The sequence below is a fragment of the Ictalurus punctatus genome, chromosome 21, assembly GCF_001660625.3.
Source record: "Ictalurus punctatus breed USDA103 chromosome 21, Coco_2.0, whole genome shotgun sequence".
NCBI lineage: Eukaryota > Metazoa > Chordata > Actinopteri > Siluriformes > Ictaluridae > Ictalurus > Ictalurus punctatus.
Window position 1 is genome coordinate 9,193,301 of NC_030436.2, and position 22,501 is coordinate 9,215,801.

The 22,501-nt window shown below is 39.2% G+C and overlaps 1 protein-coding gene across 6 annotated transcripts in view; it reads left to right on the plus strand.

Moving 5' to 3' along the window:
• The window catches only part of phactr3b (phosphatase and actin regulator 3b), a 62,152-nt gene that overhangs the window by 36,991 nt on the left and 2,660 nt on the right, over positions 1-22,501 (plus strand). For 5 of the 6 annotated variants that reach the window (XM_017450323.3, XM_017450324.3, XM_017450325.3 and 2 more), the window contains 3 exons: positions 20,038-20,093; positions 21,782-21,843; positions 22,071-22,211. In XM_017450323.3, coding sequence (XP_017305812.1) covers positions 20,038-20,093; positions 21,782-21,843; positions 22,071-22,211 — 259 coding nt within the window. Of the gene's footprint in view, positions 1-16,147; positions 18,720-20,037; positions 20,094-21,781; positions 21,844-22,070; positions 22,212-22,501 lie in introns of those variants that run through there. The other variant, XM_053673900.1, reaches the window with a different exon arrangement.

Sequence of the window (22,501 nt, forward strand, 5' to 3'; positions counted from 1 at the left end):
ATTTAAATAAAAAGTGCGACATTTGGCAGAAACCCAGCTTTGCTCATCATGCTGAAAACACCATCCTCACAGTGAAGCATGGTGGTGGTAGCATCATGTTGCGTGTTACCCTTGGTTTGTTGGAATCTTTACCCAGTTACTGCTGACCATTTCTGATTTCCTCAAAGAAAATAGTGCAATTTAGCAAAACTGACAATCTGGCAACCTTGTATAATCTGTAATCTGTATAATAAAGCAATCTGTATAATAAAGCATCCTAGCAAAACACCTAGCTAAATATTACATTGAAATATTTCCTTTATTGTCAGATTTAAACTTGGGGACGTCTGCATTTGTGTGTGATTAATATTCATCCTACCCACATGCCTTCACACCTTCTCAGCAGGTTTCGTTTCAGACAGCACACTCCGGCTTTGTATTTAAATAAGCGACGCTCACAGTGAGAATATCAGTCCGCGAGTGCCGTCCTCGACGCCCTGTCCAGTTTGTGCCACTTCATAATTTAGTACTTAAGAGAGTGTTGTTGAAGTAAAACGAAAATCAGTGGTAATTGACAGTCAGTAGCACGTTTTAGAGCACAACGATTCAATTAATTAATCTATGTATAGGCTTTTGTGTAACAATGGCCATTTTAACAGTGTTAATTTTCACAGGTAAACTGGATGTAGTGTTCCGCTTATTTTTTTGGACCAACAAAACGATAGTTCGTCATTTTGTTTTTGACAGAAAGTAGAAAGTGCACTGAAGTCTTATTTTAGCGGAGTTGTAGTTTAATTGAGTATTACGTAAAGAATAAAAGAAACAAGGTGTTTCATTTATACCACAGCTCTTTGCAAACAATTTTATCCGAATTATCACACTTTTTATCCGATTGTAGTCGCGTTTAATTTTGTGGAACGTCCATGAAACAAATCAGTTCCTGTCATCACGTACATTATAGCAGCCAGAAATGGTCTTTCTTTTTACCAGGCTCTCTTTTCTTCTCTCTCTCATGTAGTTAATAAGACAAAACAAAAAACACAGCTTGACATGCTACTGAGAAACTGCAAAGTGTAAACTCCTGTCTTGAAGACTTTCTCTTATCGGAAAACTTACAGACTGTTACAAAGCACTGACACTGGAGTCTCCTTCCGTAAATGTTAAAGAAAACTTTTCCACATCAACAGTTATTAGGATTCTTTGTTAAATATCTTAAAAAAAATGGAGACTAGAGAAATGATCAATTATTTATACGTTTATAAGCATATATATATATATATATATATATATATATATATATATATATATATATGTCTATATTTTCTTAATGGGAATGCTCATAATTATGTCATGGTCGCGCTGATAAGGCGCTGGACTGCGACACCCACAAGCTATTGCACGTCACATGCTCACTGCACTCATGAGCTATCCATTTATGACAAACTAGGCCATATGTAGGCTCTGTCACTGTTACGTATTTGCAGAAATGTAGGTATTTGGGACGATCATGATTAATTGTTAGATTCCACAATTACTTGTATATGGTTCCTTGTAAATAAAAGTAGTTGTTAAAACACAATGTTTGCATCATATTCAAAGTACCTGAAAATCTAAAATCTCACAATTCATTAAGTAAAGAATAGTACATCCTTTAATTTTTACCATTTTCATAGTTATTGCTTGGTAGTTAGCACCTTTGCCTCGCACCTCCTGGGTTAGGGGATCAAATCCCACCTCCACCCTTTGTGTGTGGAGTTTGCATGTTCTCCCAGTGCTTCAGGGGTTTCCTCCGGGTACTTTTGTTTTATCCCCAGTCAAAAGATATGCATTGTAGCCTGATTGGCATTTCCAAATTGTCCATAGTGTGTGAATGTGTGTGCGATTGTACCCTGGGTTGGGTCGGCACCCTGTCCAGGGGTGTCCCCCAGTTTCTCTGGGATGGGCTCCAGGTTCTCTACGACCCTGTGTAGGATAAGCATTATGGGAAATGAATCGACGGATGGATGAATTTCTGCTGTTATCCCTTTGTAATTGTTTACATTTTAAAAGGCATGTGTAGATAAATGATGCCGTGTGTTCATTATTACATGACTGTTAAACGTTATTATAACATTTCAGTATTGTGACATGCCCAAAATGTATGTTTGTCACAGATTTACTAATGAGCAAGTGACCTCCTTCATCCGATGTATTCTCTCAGTTCGAACTGATTTGCCCTTAATTATGTGAATGTCCAGCTTAATGCAGTATTGAGCATTTGCACTGTCAGTATTGCCCCGGGCTAAAAATAACCCGAGACGACCCGAGAATTTCAGTCAGCATGAGTAGAAAAATGCAGAGCTAAACAGAATGGAGGGTTGCAGGAGAATGTATTTTGCTCACCTCGTGAGTGTTTTATGTAGTCAGCATAACCTTTATGGCTCGTTCCTGATATGAAGAGTCAGCCGTATATGTACAGTATAACCAATCAGCCTCGTCATGTACATGTAGCTCTGAGCTTTGTGAAGGAACGATTGTTTATAGCTGCTATAACATAAGTGATAACAGAAACTAACTTGTTTCTAACTGGATGTTCCACAACATTCAATGTAACTATAAATGGATAAAAAAAAGTATGACGCGTCACTCTTTAATCACTGTAGTGTAAGAGGAATAAAACACTTCGAGACATGCTGTTAAAGGAAAATAATGAGCCTTGGGGTTTGTAAGAGTAAAACTCCGCTTCATTATACCACTCCGTTGATTATTTTGCTATATAAACACGCCCCCAGTTGTGTTTTAGCTGTTACTGGCAGTGAAGGTGAGATACACTTCGCACCAGTCAAGACAGAGATATTCTAGACGTGGCTACACATATGTCCTTTTGCACGTGTGAAGGATTAAAAGGTCTGTCTACTGAAATGTCTGTTGCCTATATACTCATATATATATATATATATATATATATATATATATATATATATATATATATATATATATATACAGTGAGGGAAAAAAGTATTTGATCCCCTGCTGATTTTGTACGTTTGCCCACTGACAAAGAAATGATCATTCTATAATTTTAATGGTAGATTTATTTGAACAGTGAGAGACAGAATAACAACAAGAAAATCCAGAAAAACGCATGTCAAAAATGTTATAAATTGATTTGCATTTTAATGAGGGAAATAAGTATTTGACCCCCTCTCAAACAGAAAGATTTCTGGCTCCCAGGTGTCTTTTATACAGGTGACGAGCTGAGATTAGGAGCACACTGTTAAAGGGAGTGCTCCTAATATCAGTTTGTTACCTGTATAAAAGACACCTGTCCACAGAAGCAATCAATCAATCAGATTCCAAACTCTCCACCATGGCCAAGACCAAAGAGCTCTCCAAGGATGTCAGGGACAAGATTGTAGACCTACACGAGTCTGGAATGGGCTACAAGACCATTGCCAAGCAGCTTGGTGAGAAGGGGACAACAGTTGGTGCGATTATTCGCAAATGGAAGAAGCACAAAAGAATACTTCTTTCCCTCACTGTATATATATATATATATATATATATATATATATATATATATATATATATATATGAGTATTTCCTGTGTACTAATCTATAATCTCTAGGAGAGAATTGCACAAAACAAAGGTTTTAGGCGAATTTTAACATAAGAGGTTTGTTAAATTCCGACGTTAAATAGATTTTATAGAGAAATGCAGAAAGTGTCTGCAATAAGAACGGTACACTAAAAATACGATTCGAGCATGGCCGTAATATGTTCCATCTGCTCTCAAGGTCATGAACCGTCGTGTTTTACCTCTACTGCTGTGCACAATGGTGTTTTCTAATGTGCAGAATGTATGCATTATATGAAGGGCGGCCATTTTATGTAGTCAAAAAGCAAATATAATATATAAGCCCAGCCTAAGAAGGTTATAGTTACCTGTTCAGTATTGTGCAGACTTTATGTCTAAAAAAACAAAGTCATTTTCTTATCTCAAAACTCATCCAAATTTAGCAGTACAGATGTACAGAAATATTGGCACCTTTCATTAAACAAAACGAGCCGAAATAATTGTATAAAATAACTATTACATTCAATTGATCTTTTCCGCTCAAACTATAGGAGACATTATTTATCTTAGTTCTCATGACAGAAGTTTGGATGTCTGTAAAAATCGTTCTACAAGTGTGTCCAGCTTTGTTAGACATTAGAGGAATTGTTATTCCCTCCAGGGCACCCCAAATACTTATTGTAACAGTGCAGATAATATTGAAATCAGTGTTCATGCAATTGTGTGGAATTATTATTGTATTTCTTTCTCATTTTTGTGAAAGGTGTCAATGCTTCTGGACCTTTTCTTCTTTTTTTTTCTTTCTTTTTATTTATTTATTTTATTTTATTTTATTTTAGCTCTACAGTGTTTTTGTGTTTATTTATTATTAATTTTATACATGGAAGTGTATTATAAGGAGCCAGAAACCACCTAAAAAACTGTCTTTGGACAAGCAGTGTGCATAATGCTAAACTGGCAGCTATGAGCTATCATTATTTGATGGCTATATTAGCCTTGTAGGTACAGTGCAAAATGAAAGGAACCAGAAAGAAAGCCAGGCTGTGTCAGCTCAGAGCAGGGGGGTAAATCTCGCAAATTTGATCACATAAGGCTCACTTGCAATTTCACACCTGAGGAATTACCTGAGGGAGAGATTTCCTGGAAGCACACCCCGAAACATTTCACACCTTCATGCCTAATAAAGAACAGTGCAGTGTTTCCTCTACTCTAAGTGTTAAACATACTCACTCAGCAGACAGACTCAATAAGCATGTGCTTCTAATAGGTGTAACTTTTCAGAAGTGTTCAGGCTGACACCTTTGTGTTTTTCTCATCATGCTAGCGTTATTAAATGACAGTAATGGTAACACACCAGAAATGTAGGCTAACAGGCTAATAATAAAAATTATGTGCAGATGTGCAGTTGGTGAAATGCTGGAAAATCAACAGTCTGCTATTTCCACCCTAGGTAAAAGTGACGGCAAGACGTGTATGTTTTTTTCAATATTTTCCAACCCAATAGAAAAAGTAGCGTGCTTGTGTTTTTGCAAAGAATGAGCTTTTAAATCACCCTGAAGATTGTTTTTGTGTAGAAAACTTTCTACCATCTGTTCATCTATCAGAGGAAGGTAACTTAAGCGACTCATTGAGTAAAAATATCTTGAATATTAAGTGAGAGACTAAATGTGACAGTGCATCCTGAAGTGTTTAATTCCTTTCATAACACAGCAGTTTGCCGACGATTACAAATTTGAATTCATTACAGCACAAAACACTGTACTTTTAAAAAAAAATCCATTAATGTTGTGGAACATCCACGAAACAAGTTAGTTCCTGTTATCACTCATGCTATAGCAGCTCTAAACAGTCTTTTCCTCACCAGCCCCTTGTTTTTTTTTCCCTTTACTCAAAGAAATAAGATAAAAATCCCACTTTGTCATATTACAGGGAGACTTCAAACACCTCTGTCTTGAAGACTTCTCAAAAACGTTAAATAAGCATTCACCATATCAGTGATTATACACATTTTTGGAGAGTGTACCCTGTGAACGAATCGTCACTATAGAAACGATAATGTAATAGAGCGAGTACGTTAATCGAATCTAACTTGACAGAATTGAGAATTTAACAGTGCTGTGGTATGAAATGTTTTTCAAAATATTTCTTCTCCTTCTTTCTGGAAATAACCATCGCAGATAAGCAATAAGCGGAGTAGACTAAGAATCTGTTACGTAATCGTCTGTCGATGAAAAACATTAGATGAACTTGCTCATGTTTAAGATACTTGCTAGGAAATTTGAGGTATTTTGCTGTAAGGTCTGGGATGAATTTTGGGGTGAAGTATTTGAATCTTATCAGATGATGTAGTTAGAGCTTTTACTTGTAAAATTGACAAATGTTGACATTTGTGAGATTTATAATGAGAGCCACTTTAAAACTTGACTTGTAAGTCACTTAAAAAGAACTTAATTTTTTTTTTTGCTGTATTTATTTTCTCTATCGTCCAGAGATCGTGAGTACGAACCCCGGCCATGCCACAGACATCAATATCCGTGAACCCAAGATAGCAAAATTTACTGTGGTGTACTGTCTCTCCACTGTCAATCACAGCGACACTAGCCGGTAATGGCCGTCTGTGAGCTCATGTATGCGGAAGAGGGCGGATAGCACTTTCCTCCTAGTGCAGGGGTGTCCAATCTTATCCGGAAAGAGCCGGTGTGGGTGAGTTATTTATTCCAACCAAGCGGAAGCCTCACCTGAGTCTACTGAAAGCCAAGCTCAACTGATTAAACAGGTGGAATCAGGTGTAGCTTCTGCTTAATTGGAATGAAAACTGCCCCCCACCAGTCCAAAGATTGGACACCCCCATCCTAGTGTTTTATGCTGACCTGTGATGCAGCATGAGCAACAGTTTGAAAAAAAGCAGTTGGATGGCTTCGGGTTTCTCAGAGGACGCACGTGTTCGCCTTCCCCCTTCTAGCTGGTAGCTGTCGCATGATAGGGGAAAGCTGGCTGCAGGGTGGGATTTGGACAAAGCCATACTGCAGAGAAAGTAACTAGTGATAAAAAGTGATGCGAAACCGTTCTGTATTCTGGAATCTTGATATAGTGGGAATGTTGAAAATGTTTACCTCAAAACTAAAAGCACTACTTGATGTCTGATTTGGGGTCAGGGGTTTACTCTGTGTCATGTTATGACAGGTGCAACTGGAGCTCAGGCCCTGTAGAGGCTCACTGCAGGCTTACTCTGATCCATTCCACCCTATCTCTCTATCTCTCTCTCACACACATACATTAACACACACACACACACACACACACACACACACACACACACACACACACACACACACACACACGTTAACACAACAGCTCCCATGCAGGTTACACAACCAGTGGCCCAGCAATCAATTCAGAACAGAGTGGCTCAGGCGAATTTGTTACTAGGACACGAGGACTGGTGTTGTGAGGATTCTGAGCACTTCAGGTCTCAGCCGGTCTGAAACAGGAACACACATCGTGACAGCAAACTGTCATCATGAAGCTACGTCAGAGGTCTCATGTCATGGAACACCAGAGCATAAAAATAGCATATGGTGTTATAAACAGTCTCAGAATAGTAACACATTTAATTAGTGCAAGGTGTCTGATACGCAGGGGGGTTGTTATGGCTGAGGAGGCGGGTAACAGTGCAGGAAAAAGTGGGTGAGGAAGAACACAATATATATCCATCCATCCATCCATCTTCAACCGCTTACTCCTTTTCAGGGTCGCGGGGGAGCCTGGAGCCTATCCCAGGGAGCATCAGGCACAAGGCGGGGTACACCCTGGACAGGGTGCTAGTCCATCGCAGGGCACACAATCACACACATACTCACACACCCATTCATACACTATGGACACACTAGTCAGCCTACCACGTATGTCTTTGAACTGGGGGAGGAAACCGGAGTACCAGAGTAAACCCCTGCAGCACGGGGAAACCCCATGCAAACATGCAAACTCCGCACACACAGAGCCGTGGGAATCAAACCCCCAACCCTGGCGGTGTGAGGCAAACGTGCTAACCGCTAACCGCTAAGCCACTGTGCGCCCCCACAATATATATATATATATATATATATATATATATATATATATATATATATATACACCTCAGACCCAATATGTATTAGTTTGAAAAATGCTGAAGTATTCCTTCAATGATTATATGTGTGTATATATATGTGTGTGTATATATATATATATATATATATATATATATATATATATATATATGTGTGTGTGTGTATATATATATATATATATATATATATATATATATATATATATATATAAATATACACACACACACACACACACATACATATATATACACACATATAATCATTGAAGGAATACTTCAGCATTTTTCAAACTAATACATATTGGGTCTGAGGTGTATACGTGATTAGCGCAGACAAGAATTTCGACACACTTCCTTGACCTGAGAAAAAAAAACTCCAGAGAAACGTTTTACTCCAAACTCACTTATAATAGAAGTCTAAGGGCAGTCATTGAACTCAGTTAACTTTATGTGACTTTATCCAAAACACAAATCAAACACTACAACACTTCCACTCTAACAATAAAACTTTTGAGACAGACAGGAGAGAAATTCATATCAAAGTTTCATTCAACTTTCCAATTTTTAAAAAAATTTGCTTACAGTTTTTTTCCATGCACCATCATTCAGTACGTTTACATGGACAACAATAATCCGATATTAACCTGATTAAGCCAATACTCTGATTAAGATACGATCATGTAAACAGCGATTGTTGATGACCTTAATCCGGCTAAAGTTATACTCGAAGTAAACACAAATCGAATTAAGACATGTGGAGTATTCCTGTTTTTGTCACATTATTGATGTGCGTTATAGACATGTACACAACTTAATCACAAGTTGATTATTTTTCCACGAACAGCATGTCCCGAATTGTTTAATTCCTCAGCAGAGCAATTTGCCAATGATAACAATATTTATTAATTAATAAAATCTTTTAATAGTTCTTCCCTTGTTGAGGAATTTCCGTGATACAGGTTCTCTTTATCATGTCCTATAAGAGCGCAGTCATAAAATTTTTCAAGGGGCAGATGGGCGTTCCTTTGAGTCTTTATGTGGACTCCAAGACACACCCACTGGTCCCTTCTCAATCAAAGTTTTATTTTTAAACGCCTGTTATACTAGAGCTCCATAACATATGATAGAAATTGAATACAAAATATGTCTTTTACATACATATTTATTGACAGAACTCAGAGCAGGGAAGTGTGTTGATATTCCAAGTCCCTGGGAATCACACATACACTACAGATCTGGCAGATAAAGGTTATGTAAAAAAAAACAACAACAGCAGAATATTCCTTTAAGGATACACAATTGGTGACGTTTTTTGGCGATCATAGCAGTGGACGGTTAAAAATCAATGCTGAAAGTGTGTCACGCTTGAATGTTATGTCAGAATGAGCCATCAGGCAGAGGCAGAGGAATGGGGGAAGACCCTACACTGAGTCATCCAGCTTAGACCTGCTGCGTAAGTGGAGCCTAGTGTATCGTGTGTGTGTATGTGTGTGTGTGTGTGTGTGTGTGTGTGTGTGTGTGAGTGCTACATGCAGTGGATAAACACAGGTGCTGTTCAACTGGGTCCGACAACCAGCAGGAGGTTGCATACAAGTTGACTTCAAGTTGTTTTTAAGTCAGACTTGTCAGTAGGAAGATAAATGATGTGGTTGAACAGACAATTTTTGTTTTTGCTTGGATTCTGTTTTAAATGCTTTGTAGCATTAATAACATAAAATCCATCCATCCATTTTAGATACCGCTTATCCTAGACAGGGTCTAGCCTGGAGCCTATCCCTGGGAACTCAGGGCACAAGGCAGGGGAAACCCTGGATGGGGTTCCAAGCCATTGCAGGGCACAATCACACACTTACACACTACAGACAATTTTGGAAATGCCTATAAGCCTACAATGCTTGTCTTTGGACTGGGGAAGGAAACCTGGAGGAAACCTGCAAGCTTTGCGCATGCAGGGCGGAGGTGGGACTCGGACCCACATCCCTGGAGGTGCGAGACAAACGTGCTAACCACTTTTTTTTGCCCCCCGGTTTTATAGTACCATAAACATATAACATTATGTAATATTGGTGGTATAGCTTAGTGGATAACATGTTACCTTACACATCCAGGGTTGGGGGTTTGATTCCTGCCGTGGTCCTGTGTGTGCGGAGATTGCATGTTCTCCACGTGCGTCGGGGGTTTCCTCCGGTACTCCGGTTTCCTCCCCCAGTCCAAAGACATGCATGGTAGGCTGATTGGCGTGTCTAAAATTGTCCGTAGTGTATGAATGGTTGTGTGAATGTGTGTGTGTTTGTGCCCATCCATCCCCGTCCAGGGTGTGACCCACCTTGTGCCCTATGCTCCCTGGGATAGTCTCCGGGTTCCCCATGACCCAGTAAAGATAAGCGGTGTAGAAAATGGATGGATAAATATTATGACACATTTTTCTGCAGCTTGATTGCAGGTAGACATGAGGTCCAGTAATATTTTCATACTGAAAATTTTTATTTAGAGCTGCTCTGTCTCTGACTTATAAAGGTGACATGGCCTTGCATGTTGCCTGTGTGTTTTTTTGTTGTTTGTTTTTTTTCAAATAGATGGAACAGCACGATTCTTTGCCTTTTGATAAGGACGGGAACATTCAGTGCAGCCTGGCTTCAGTCTGTTCAGTTTATGCAGTGGAGTCTGGGAAGAAACTCACGGTGTTGTATAACATAAGCTCTTGGAGCTTGATCTTGTTATATGGTTAGATACAGTGGAATTATTGGCAGTAAGGATTATATAAGATTAGGATTAAAAACCATGCCACATCCATCACAACAAATCCTTCCTGAAAAACAACACAAAAAGTAGTAATGCTTTCCAAGATTCAAGATAAAATTCAGGTCAAATCACAGGCAGGCCAAGATACACAGAGATGGAATTGGAACTACAGTCAAAACCAGGAAATCGTGGAACTAAGAAACACGTTGATGTACCAAAAACAAGGACATAACGACAACAAATGCCCAATAAAACTTCACAGAACTACAAATAAACAGCAGGGTACACCCAGACGAGTAAATCAAAGACTAACACGGAACAGATTAACACAGTTGGGTAGCAAACCATAGACAGGACTAAAACAGAAACAAAGGCACATGACATAATGTAAAACATATGATTGTGGTTTATTAATGTTTTGATGCTGCTTTGCAGCTAGTGATCAAGGTAGCTTGAGAAAAATTCATAGCAAGGATGGCAATAATTCTGGTCTTGAATCCATTGTGATTGTTGAATTGCAATGCTTTGGTATTGGTATTTCCATCTTGGCTTGTTATCTACTGGTATCCCTTTGTAGTGCTGATGCACTGCACATTTTGCTTTTCTCTGCTTCTGAAATAGTAACAGTGTGTGCCTGGCTATTTAAAGCTCAATCAATTCCCTTTTCCACGAGCCCTGCTTTTTTGTTCTGCGCATCGTATAGATGGGTTCTCTCACATAGATTTCGCAGATCAGCAGTTTAAGTGTGGCACACTGCGCCAGAGTGTGGGATGGGCCGGGAGAGAGGGGGGATCCCTCTCTGTGTCTATATTTAGCTCACTGCATCGCTAGGCGAGGAAAATAACCCTGCAACAGGATGGCAGATCAATCCTCCACGTCACGGAGGCTGTTGCTACCCAAGGCAGGCAAAAAAAAAACAAAAAACGCCATCCCACCTATTCAACTAGCCTCTTTCCCCAATCCTGCTTTACTCCGACCTTGACTTGGCTCTCTGTCAGATCCCTGAGCTCCTCCTGTGGCGACCTTCTGTCAGCAACTGATCTTGGGCTTCTCCATCTTTCTCCAAGATAAGCTAAATATAACTCGATGTATTATGCATGACCGTGCTCGACGCAATCGTCAGACGTGAAAGGAGGAGGAGGAGTACAGGATGGAGAAAACCAACACAAAACGGCACAAAAAAGCCTTGCAGAGACAAAAGCAGCTGGGTATTTGCGCCTGCTGGCGTTCAGGAAGGCGCTGAAATTTCAAGGCGCCCACTCACAGCTGTTCTTTTTATACGACAAAATCACACACTTTGGGTTTTGGAGGCTTTTAACCAGCTTGGAATTAACAGTTAATATCTAAAATTAGATTGGGCAGAATATAGAATATTCAATATCTGTAGCTCTATTGTATTACATTACATGCAATTACATGCTATTCTGTAGTGGAGACAATGACGTCCCATGTATAGGACTTACATGTATAGGACTCCTACATAACTTCATCATCATCATCGTCATTATTATTATTACTACTATTATTCACATGTATTATGTGTAAGGTTTTATGCTAATTAAATGTAAAATTAGAACAGTGACTTTAGTTTTAGATATTATTGCCACTGAAAGAGAAAAAAAGCCAAACGTTTATCCTGTTAACATTTTTTGATAACATTTTATAGACATCTCAGTCAACATACCAATTATTATAATAGTTTATAATAATTTTATGTCAATAGTTTATTTATTGTCAGCTCATTTATTGAAAAGACAGACTTATTAAATAAATGTTTTTATTTTTATTTTATAAATGCACTAACTATCAAAAACATAAAAAAGAGATAAATAAATGATTACAATTTATGCACCAATACAAAAAGCTAATTAGAATGATTAGAATTATTAAGGGGAGAAAAAAACAACATTCAATTTTTAGTCAATTTTGGTGCATTATTTTTTAAATTGCACATAATACCAGACTAGGGATGGGCATTATGTTGGAACTAACATATCACATTGTCCCCTTGCGGTGAGCCTGTGCACACTGTACCCTCAGATTCCTGTTCTTGGCTGACAGGAGTGCGACCCGATGTGGTTTCCTGCTGTTGTAGCCCACCCATCTCAAATCTGGTCTCCATCTGGTGATTGACTCGGCTGGTGTAAGTCAGTTTTTCCCTGATGAAATCCTTCGTTGTATTGGCAGTATGTTTTTTCGGTCATTGTATCGCTGCATAATGAAGTTCCTGACAGTTAGATTGGATGCATTTCTCTGTACATTAGAAGGCAGATTGTTTCTGTAGACTTCTGAATTAATTCTGCTGTTACCATCATGAGTTACCTCATCAATAAAAATTTGTGAGTCCATTCCAGATCCTGTTCCATGCCATGGCACTACCTCTACCATGTTTTACAGATGAGCTTATATGTTTTGGATCATGAGCAGATCCTTTCTTCTCCACACCTTGGCCTTTGCATCACTTTGGTAGAGGTTAATCTTGGTTCCAGAACTTTTGTGGCTCGTCTCTGTATTTCTTTTTGAATTCCAATCTGACTTTCTGATTCTTACTGCTGATGAGTAGTTTGTATCTTGTGGTATGGTCTCTATATTTGTGCTCTCAAAGTCTTCTTCAAATGGTGGACTGTGATACGCTCACCCCTGCCTGTGGAGGTTGTTGGTGATGTCTCTAACTGTGGTTTTTAGGTTTTTCTTCACAGTTCTCACAATGTCATCAACTGCTGTTAGTTTCCTCGACCAACCTTTTTGATGTCTGGTTGCTCAGTACACCAGTGGTTTCTTTCTTTTTCAGGACATTCCAAATTGTTGTATTGGCTATGCCCGGTGTTTGTACAATGCCTCTCACTGATTTTCCCTGTTCTCAGCTTCAAAATGGCTTGCTTTTCTCCCATAGACAGCTCTCTGGTCTTCATATTGGTTTATCCTTTTTAACAACAAATGCGGTCTTCACAGGCGAAACCCAGAGCTCAAACCAAGAGAAGACATTCAGAGCTATGAATTCTTTAAACAATCAGTCTAACAGGACACACCTGGGTAACAAGAAACACTGTCAGTCACATGAAAAATATTAATACTAGATGTAAATATCAGGAACTGAAAGCTGAAATTCTGATATATCGTCTCATATATGTAGTAGCATAGTGGTGCTGCCCTAAATGCTGCGTTAAAAGTATGAGATGATAGATTTACGGATTATTATTTCAGAATACCTTCGGTATAAAAATAATTTTAACATGCCCTCAGAGTAGCAATGGAATCGGTCAGTGTGACATCTTAGAAAAGCAATAGTGAAATTTATCACAATATCACAAGATTTCTTAGCACTTTTGTTTCCAAGCCCTATCTCAAATAATTAAATATACAAGACCCAAGTAGAAGATCAAGAACATTTCATGGTAATTGCTACAAATTGATGCAACACATGAGCAACACGTTGATGGCTTTGTGTGCTATATAATATCATTATATTGTTATCCTTTGAAATTATTCCTGCTCTCTGTGTTACTGCTAAAGCCCGTGGTTTCAAAGGTGGCATCTTTACTATAATTATCCTGACCCAGAAGTCCCAAGAGATCCTTGTGTTACTAAATAAAGCACAGTACAGCTTCTGTTCCCCCAGTCAACCCCCCCGACTCACGACTCGAATCCCCTCTACGATCATCAGCATCTCTGCCACATTCTCTGGCAACTGGAGTTGCTAAGCAACAGAGTCAGGTCAGTAATGGGTAGTCGTGTTTTCTCTCTCTCTCTCTCTTTCTCTCTCTTTCTCTTCTTTCATTTCCCTTTTTTTTTTTCGGGTGGCGATGCGGTCGACGCCTCTCCATTTCAGGTTGCTTAAATATTCATGAAGGACTCACTGGGAAACATCTTCCCTATGAAGTGAACTGTACCATGGCACAATCACATGCTGAACAGCTCTGAAAATATTTGTGTGTGCGTGCGACTAGGAATGTGGACTTAATGTCCATGGATGTAGTGTTCACACAGATCGTGACTGATCTGTACTCATCTGTCACAGTGTGTTTTTTTTTTTTCTTCAACGTACGATTGACTTCCATAAGGAGCGTGCTATCGGCACACGTTACGCAATAAGACAGTCTCTTTGTTCTTGTTTGGAACAAGTAAGAGTTTCAGAAACGATTCATTTGCACACGTTTTGACGTTTTATTCCATCTTGTTTAAGGATATGTCATGAATCCAGAATCACGGCTCATTGCGTTTTAATGCGTCTTGTCCTACAGCCTGTTCAGTATCCAGGAGACTCATTTATTTTTTAACAACCAAACCACAAAACCTGACTCTCATCACTTTTTCATTGCCGTTCTCCCATTCGAAAGTCACGCCCGTGGCTTTAAGGATGATCCTAAAGGCCAGTAGGGATCTCAGATTCATGTCCTTTAGCCCTGTTTTTGTTTTAATAAGCACACCCTATCCCTATTCCTCTCACTTGCTTGGGTGTCTTATGCCTATGCTAGCTTGGACCGGCTGAACAGCAACACTATCGCTCTATCAGCTGGTGTGCCCCTGGCTTGTACTCTCCGGCTAAATAAAGCGCCGCCTCACAACCAGGCAGCAGCCCAACACGGGTCGAGCTAATACCCTGTACAGCACAGGCGCCATGTGTAGTATGGCTAGTGACGCCAGCGCCAAATGAACAAAAAAAAAACAAAACAGCCCAAATCCTGGAATTGCACGTTGTCAGTGTGCCATTTTGTCAGCCCACAGTGACTGTACTATATTTGCATTTGAAAGTGGTTGCTAATTATTAGATGCCATAATGTTGATACCGTGCGTTTTGCGTATTTTGCTTGCATCAGAGCCTTCCCACACAAGCAAACATTTAGATTCACTCCTATTGATATTGAAGTATATGGAAAACAGCCACTTTTATTAACATTTTTCATTTTTTCAAAGCCAAAAGCATTAATAAAAACAGTTTTTGGTAAATGTTTCATTTTGTTATTTTTGAAAGCACTTCTTTGCAACAATGTTGTATGTAATACCTATGGACCTCATCTATCAAAATGGATACGAATAAAGTTATTTGAAAATCTCTCTCACAGACATAAAATGTGTTATTCCTGAAAATCCAGTTAGTCAAAAAAACTTTTCTATCCTACGCTCCACTCCTGAGCGAACTCGTTAACTCAAACCTCGACTGATTGGCTTCAAATCGTATAGCTGCCGATGAGTTTCTGCGAATTTAAATACGGATTATCCCGTCAAGTTGAAATCACTTATTTATTTCAATAATGCTCGTGAATTTGATTAAACAATTTTTCCATTTATATTAATGACATTAAAGAAACAAAACAAAACATGATTCATAAATTAAGACTATCCATTCATTCCATTAGGACAAAAGTAAAAGCACTCTGTAAAATAAAGAAGAACGAATGCGTGTCTGTTGTAGCTGAAGCGTGGCGATGACTGACCGCATTGCTGGAAGGATTATGACTATAATTTGCTGTGATTAGGAAGTGCTCTCTCACTGGTTTTTTTTTTTTTTGCCATTTTAGCTGTTGACCTTTTACGGAGTTATGCGAGCGTCACTATATGTGGATCAGCTATACTGTGAACTCGCTCGGTAATTTATGCATGATTAACATTCGCATGCAAATATAAATGATATCAATGTTGCGGAAATTTGTAAATCTGCCAGGAATTGTTTTTAGTTCCATTTAGTTTGGCTTAAGAAAACATTCACAGAGAATCTTTTCTGAAAGATTAATAAATGTGGCTTTATGTTTTTGTATTTCAGACTGCTCAGATCTGCCTTTCAGAAGTCTTCACGTTTTAAGACGCAGCAATGTGACTGCCGATTTGGACGCGTTTGAACCCGGACTCGTGTTGTCTCCATTTCTGAGTGACACAAAGAGAGACTGAGGCTCAATGCCCTTGATCGCTCTCATGTCACTGCGCAGTAAAGGGCAGTCCCGAGGTCACCCAGAAGATTTGATGAATTATTGAGCACTAGCTCAGAATAGGTGGGCTTTCATGGGGTGAGCTTTTGAAATTTTTAGACTGTCCTGCTGGTACAGGACCTCTTTGATGACCCTGGCTGTACGGAGGTGGTAGTGAAAGAGATGGAAAACCTTGCATGCTGTTAGTAGAGTTGCTGTTTCACTCAAATAAAAGTCTGTACTAAAGCTACTTGTATCAAGGACGTTACCCTGGAATTCTTTCTTGAGCGTGCAAAATGGCAGGAAAGTATAAAAGACTCAAATCTGGATGAAAAGCTGGGACGAATAGCTACTCCGATACATGATCTGCATGCTTTAACAAAAACACACTTCTAAGAAGTTATATAAATGCTCAGTCCCTGCTGTCCTCGTCACGTAGGTGGTCCTTTTACTGTCCTCGGCACATCCGGCCCTCCAGGCATCCCAAAACCATGAGCACACACTCCTCCTCCGGTGCAGTCGTTCCTTTGGACTTCCTGAGTGTCTGGGCCAGGGCATTAAGACATAGTTCACTGCGTACCAAGGGTTTCTCACTCGCATCTACGCTCCAACACTCCCTTCAGATTCTGCATCGCTCAGCCGTCTCATCGCTGTGACGTGTTGATACATCAGGGTTAATGCTTTGAAAGTGAAGCGCATCGAGGCTGATTGTGTAAAGGAGCAGGGTTGAAGAGTCAAGGAGGGCGGAAATCAGGGAAGCAAGAAAGTGCAGGAGCTCCTTGGTTTTGAATGTGGTCGAGACTGTTAGGAAGGCAGCTTTGTAAGGAATAAATCACTCCGTGTCATGTTGTCATAGGAAAGCAATCAGCGACAGTGTGATGTGATGAAGCGGAGGTACTCTTACCACCCTAAAGTGCACATGCAGAGGTTTAGTTAGTCATTGCTAACTATTTCTTTTTTTATCCATTGTTTGTTGTTGTATTATTATTTAATCATATTTTGCTAGGTTAAATCTAAAACCCTTAAGAAGTTAAGATGAAGAACACTTCAAAGTTTCATATAGAACCCTACAGCTGAGTATTTCCCTTTTAGTAACGGTTACAAATAGCAAGCATTTTATGGCTCTAATACCCTCTAATACCTTCAACTATTCAACGAACCACTGCTGAACCCTTGAATGGCTGTTTTTATCCACTTAGGTACTGATTAAATGGTTCCTCAACGGTTTACCAGTGTTTTTTGGATGATTATGTGTTCTAGGTTTGTAAAGGGCTTGCACTTGGAACAATCTTAAAGAGGACTCCTCTGCTGTAGGGTTCTCCATTGAATATTTATGGGTTCCTCTCATTTCCAGATCAATTCAATGGCCATTTCAGTGCCATTTTTGGAAATCCATCCATTTTCTGTACCGCTTTTCCTACACAGGGTTGCAGGGAGCTTGGAGCCTAACCCAGGGGACTCCAGGCACAAGGCAGGGGACACCCTGGAAGGGGTGCCAACCCATCGCAGGGCACAATCGCACACGCATTCACACACTACGGACAATTTGGATCTGACAATCAGTCTACAACCCATGTCCTTGGACTAGGGGAGGAAATTGGAGTACCTAGAGGAAACCCTCGAAGCACTGGGAGAACATGCAGAGGGTGGAGGTGGGAATCAAACCTCCAACCCTGGAGGTGTGAGGCAAACGTGCTAACCACTAAGTCACTAAATCTTGTAGGCTATAGCTGTATTCTAATCCCCACCTTATTCTTTTTTTTAATTCTTTTTTTTTATTTTAAGCATTTTACTACGTTATATAGAAAAACATCCTACCACTCTATATAGACTCAGAAATGACACTTTTATATCAGACTCAGTCAATTTCACTCCGTCAAGATGTGCAAACTTCTGCCTCATCCTGCTTTGATTAAAAAAGAGCTCCTGTGAAAAGCCACAGCTGACTGTCACCCACATGGACCTGCTTTTTTTTTGCACTAAAGCTCCCAGGTGTCCCACCATACACCTAGTATGTTCTAGGACCTGGGCCAGTCAGCGCTCTAAAAATAGCCTCGACTGTCTTGATTTATTTTATTGGTACTGAGCAAATTTTTTTCCCCCGCTTGGCTTATGCGTGCTATTTATGTGTATCATGTAAACCATGGCAATCATATCCTTGTCACGGTTTGGTGTTGCTTGTCAGTTGAAGAAGAGAACAAAATGTTCAATGAAGCGCTGATGACTTGCGCTGGATGAGTGCCTTAATTATCGTTCTGTCACTGGGGATTAGGAGCGTGAAAACAGTGGTGGGATGATAAACATTTCCTTTCTGGTACATGGCTGTTTTTTTGTTAAGTGCAATCAATTAAGCAGCGTTGGCGATTTGACAGTAAATCAGAGAGGGAAAAAAACCCATAAATGTAACCTGAAGTAGAATCCTGAGGTAGAAAATTGACTGTGTCAACGATCCCCCCCCCCCCCCCCCCCCCAAATTGTGTTAGACAATTAATAGGAATATTAATGGAATGTACTGATTTAGTTTTTTTCCACTCACTGTTCCAAATGGAGCAGGATGAGATTAAAACCAGACAACAATCTAGAAACAGGATACTAGTACAGAATGTACAGGAAACAACCAGCTGCATATACATTTTCATGTTCTGTATTTTGTATTCTTGTCTAGTCCTTGGGCAATACAATAATACCATTATGCAAGGAACAAATCAGATATCCTACAAATGCTTCCGCAACCTTCTGCTGTCCATCCTGTGTTTTTAACTGTTGATACTACACAAGGTCCATGGCCAGATTTTCCGAGGTTCTTTGCTTTGATTTGTCCATAGGCTACATATTTCACAATTTTAAGAAAATATCATCAGTGTGCAACTCTTTCTGATAAGGCCAAACACATGGTTGTATAGTGGTTTAAGGATTCCCTAAAGAAAACCTAAAAAAAAAAAAAAAGGGTCTAGCTTTTTATTCTAAGAATTTATTCTAAGAAAACAATTGTCTATAAACTGTTGACTCAGCCCTATCGTTACATATAATTTCATACGAGTAGCCTATGTGAATACATGTGCATGTGTCCAGGTCCAGAAACCACATGTAAGGATCAGAATGTGTCCAAGCCAAATATTCAGGAAAATTCAGCATCCATAACCCACTGTAAGCAGGAATGTTGAAAATGTATTCTGGATCTGAGACACTGGTTTTTATCTGGGAGAATGAAGAGGAGGAGGTGGAGGAGGAGGAGGAAGGGAAAGAGGAGAGGTAGAGATAGAGATGCTCTTCCCTTTACTGCAGCAACAGCGCGAGCGCGCCTGGGAATCTCTCATGCTCCGCCCCTCATTAAATATGCGCACGGAATAAAGCAAGCCGCTCGCGGAGCTCCGCCCTACTATCACTACAGCCGCGGCACAATGCGGAGCGCTCAGGGTTAGAACCAAGCACCGCGCGTAATTTTCTTTTTTTATACTCTTTCTAACGCTTTTTTCATCTTTCTACGCCTTTGTATGCCGTTGAGTATTTTTGTACCCAGCGCAGAGCATGAGCTTTGTAGCGAAACCAGGGAGATAATACACACCGAGCTGTGTTTTTCCCCAGTGTGGATGGAAATCCTCCGGACTTTTAGAGGAAAGGTTTCGGGATGCGCAGAGCGCCGGGGATTCCCGTCTTTAACACGCTTCTGATCTGATGAGAGACAGTGTTGAGAGTGAGAGAAGATTGTGAAGATGGTGCAGAACGTGATTCTGGTCTTCTTCCGCAGGAGACTGAGCCAAAGACCTGCGGTGGAGGAGCTGGAGAGCAGAAACATTCTGAAACGTAAGTCCCGAGCGCAACAAGAGACAAATCAATAAAACGGAGACTGTATTTACATCTACACTTCACTTCATCCAATATATATATATATAGCGCCTGTATATAGTCATTAAAGTTAAATGGATAATGCTTTCGGGAATAAATAAAAAATTTTTTTGATCCAGTTATTATTGATGTTATTATAGGCTCATTATGCCATAAATAGTTTTTTTTTTTTATTTTAAATAATTAAATAATAGAAATTATACAGAAAACCCTTCCTGCCTATAATCATGATTATATCATGATAAGATTAAAAAAAATAAAATAAAATTTTTAATAAAAGAGTTATTTTATTAAGAGTTAATAGAAGAAATAAAGGTACCAACATGTTCGGTAAAGCTTCAAATGTCCAAATTATTTACCTTGAATTATTTTTCAAATAATTATTCACTATACTATATTCAGGTGAAAAATGCATACTAAAGGTACAAAAGTATGTTTAAAATACCCGACCACACCAGCAAGAAGGAAAAGTACTTAATTTCCGAGCGTATAAGATGTACAAGTGTATAAATGAGATGTGTAGAAAATCAAATCAAAAATAACATGTTTCATGTTAATAGGAAGGCTGTAAGTAGAGTGTAAACTTTAAGGGGAAAATATATATATATATGTGTGTGTGTGTGTGTGTGTGTATATATATACATACATTTTAACAGGATTCTTGAACAGGGCAAGAAAGTCTGGAAAAGTATTTGTATTGAAAGAATTTACTGAGAAAATCAGAGAAAAAAAATCAAAAGAAAAATGGAAAAAGAGGAAAATACTGTTGTAGTAATAATAATAATAATAATAATAATAATAATAATAATAATAATACATTTTTTATCATTTATGTTATCATGATCACCTTTAAATTAGTCAGAAAAATGTTCATATTGTTTCGGGGGCACAAAGAAATGCCGTAAATTATTTAATATATTTTTATTTATTTATCATATATTCTTTTTATGTTTTGATCCAAAGAAGTATTCAAAGCAGTGAATATCTCACCTCTGTCACTGATTTTTCTACTAATCATTACAAATAAAAATATTCATAAGTGTTTAACTGGACCACATAGAACTCACTGGATTGAAATGTAAGGTGTGAAAACAAAGTCATGTGGTATGTCTATGGGATTATATATTTAGCCGGCAGCTGTGTGTCCACTCCCTCGGTTATGTAGCAGTATCCTCGCTGTAGCCATGTGCTGGGGTTTTGTTGACATAGCTGAAGCTTTCGTTCATCGCTCTGTGTTGGTGCTGAGCTGCTGGTCTCATGGCCTGGGCAGCTGTCAGCTCTTTCTTTGACGTTTCACCTGCCTGCTTAGCTCTGGGTCTGGGGCTTGTTTTAGAAGGAACATGCCTACTTTTATCATTGAAAGGCTATGTCCTTTTAAACCCCACAGAGTTTTACTTTTCACAACACGACTGCTGCTTAGACAGATGTTTTGGTGGTCCTGATCAGCTTGGGGTGGTGATTAATAAAATAAAAATCCAATATCTCCGTTATATTGAGTGTCGAGTTTGAAATGTCAGTAAATAGAAACATAAAAAGCATACACATGATCTCAGTCCTGTCTCTAAGGCTTAATGTCTTTGTCTCATACCGTCTTTGTTCTGTATTGATGTGTTTTTCTAACGTGACTTGTTGTGTGTGACTCGCAGAGAGGAACGACCAGACGGAGCAGGAGGAGAGGCGGGAAATAAAACAGCGACTGAACAGAAAGGTACGAGCTCTATGAATTTTACTAATCTTAATCCATTACTCTGTGCGCTAGAAATAAAAAAGATAAAAAAGTGCACACACTCTCTTTCATTCACCTCTCTGAGCTGCTGTGTCGACTCAGTGTGTTGAGATTAATACAGTTAAAAAGAACACTGCTACACAAAAAGGTTTAAACACTGCCATCTGCAGCAAACAAGTCAGTAATCACATGTCTGTTTTCCTGTGTAGCTGAACCAGCGTCCCACAGTAGACGAGCTACGCGACCGCAAGATCCTCATCCGCTTCAGTGACTACGTCGAAGTAGCCAAAGCTCAGGACTATGACAGGAGAGCGGACAAGCCCTGGACCAGACTGTCTGCTGCTGACAAGGTACAACTTCCTCTCCTGGGCAACAAAAACAACAGCAACAACAACAAAAAAAACTCATTTGAGATGTATACAATATGTAAATAAAAATCAGGGTTGCCAGATTGAATTACAATCCAGTTACTTTTGAAAGCTTTCTCAGTTGACCTCAAACCATCTCAAACTGTTCATTATATTATGTGATCTTCATGTAGTGGAGGAGATAAACCTTCAGAAATTTGGTAATATACTATGAAAAAATATATATATTTATGTATATATATGTAGCAACCAGCGTCAATCAGCATTTATTG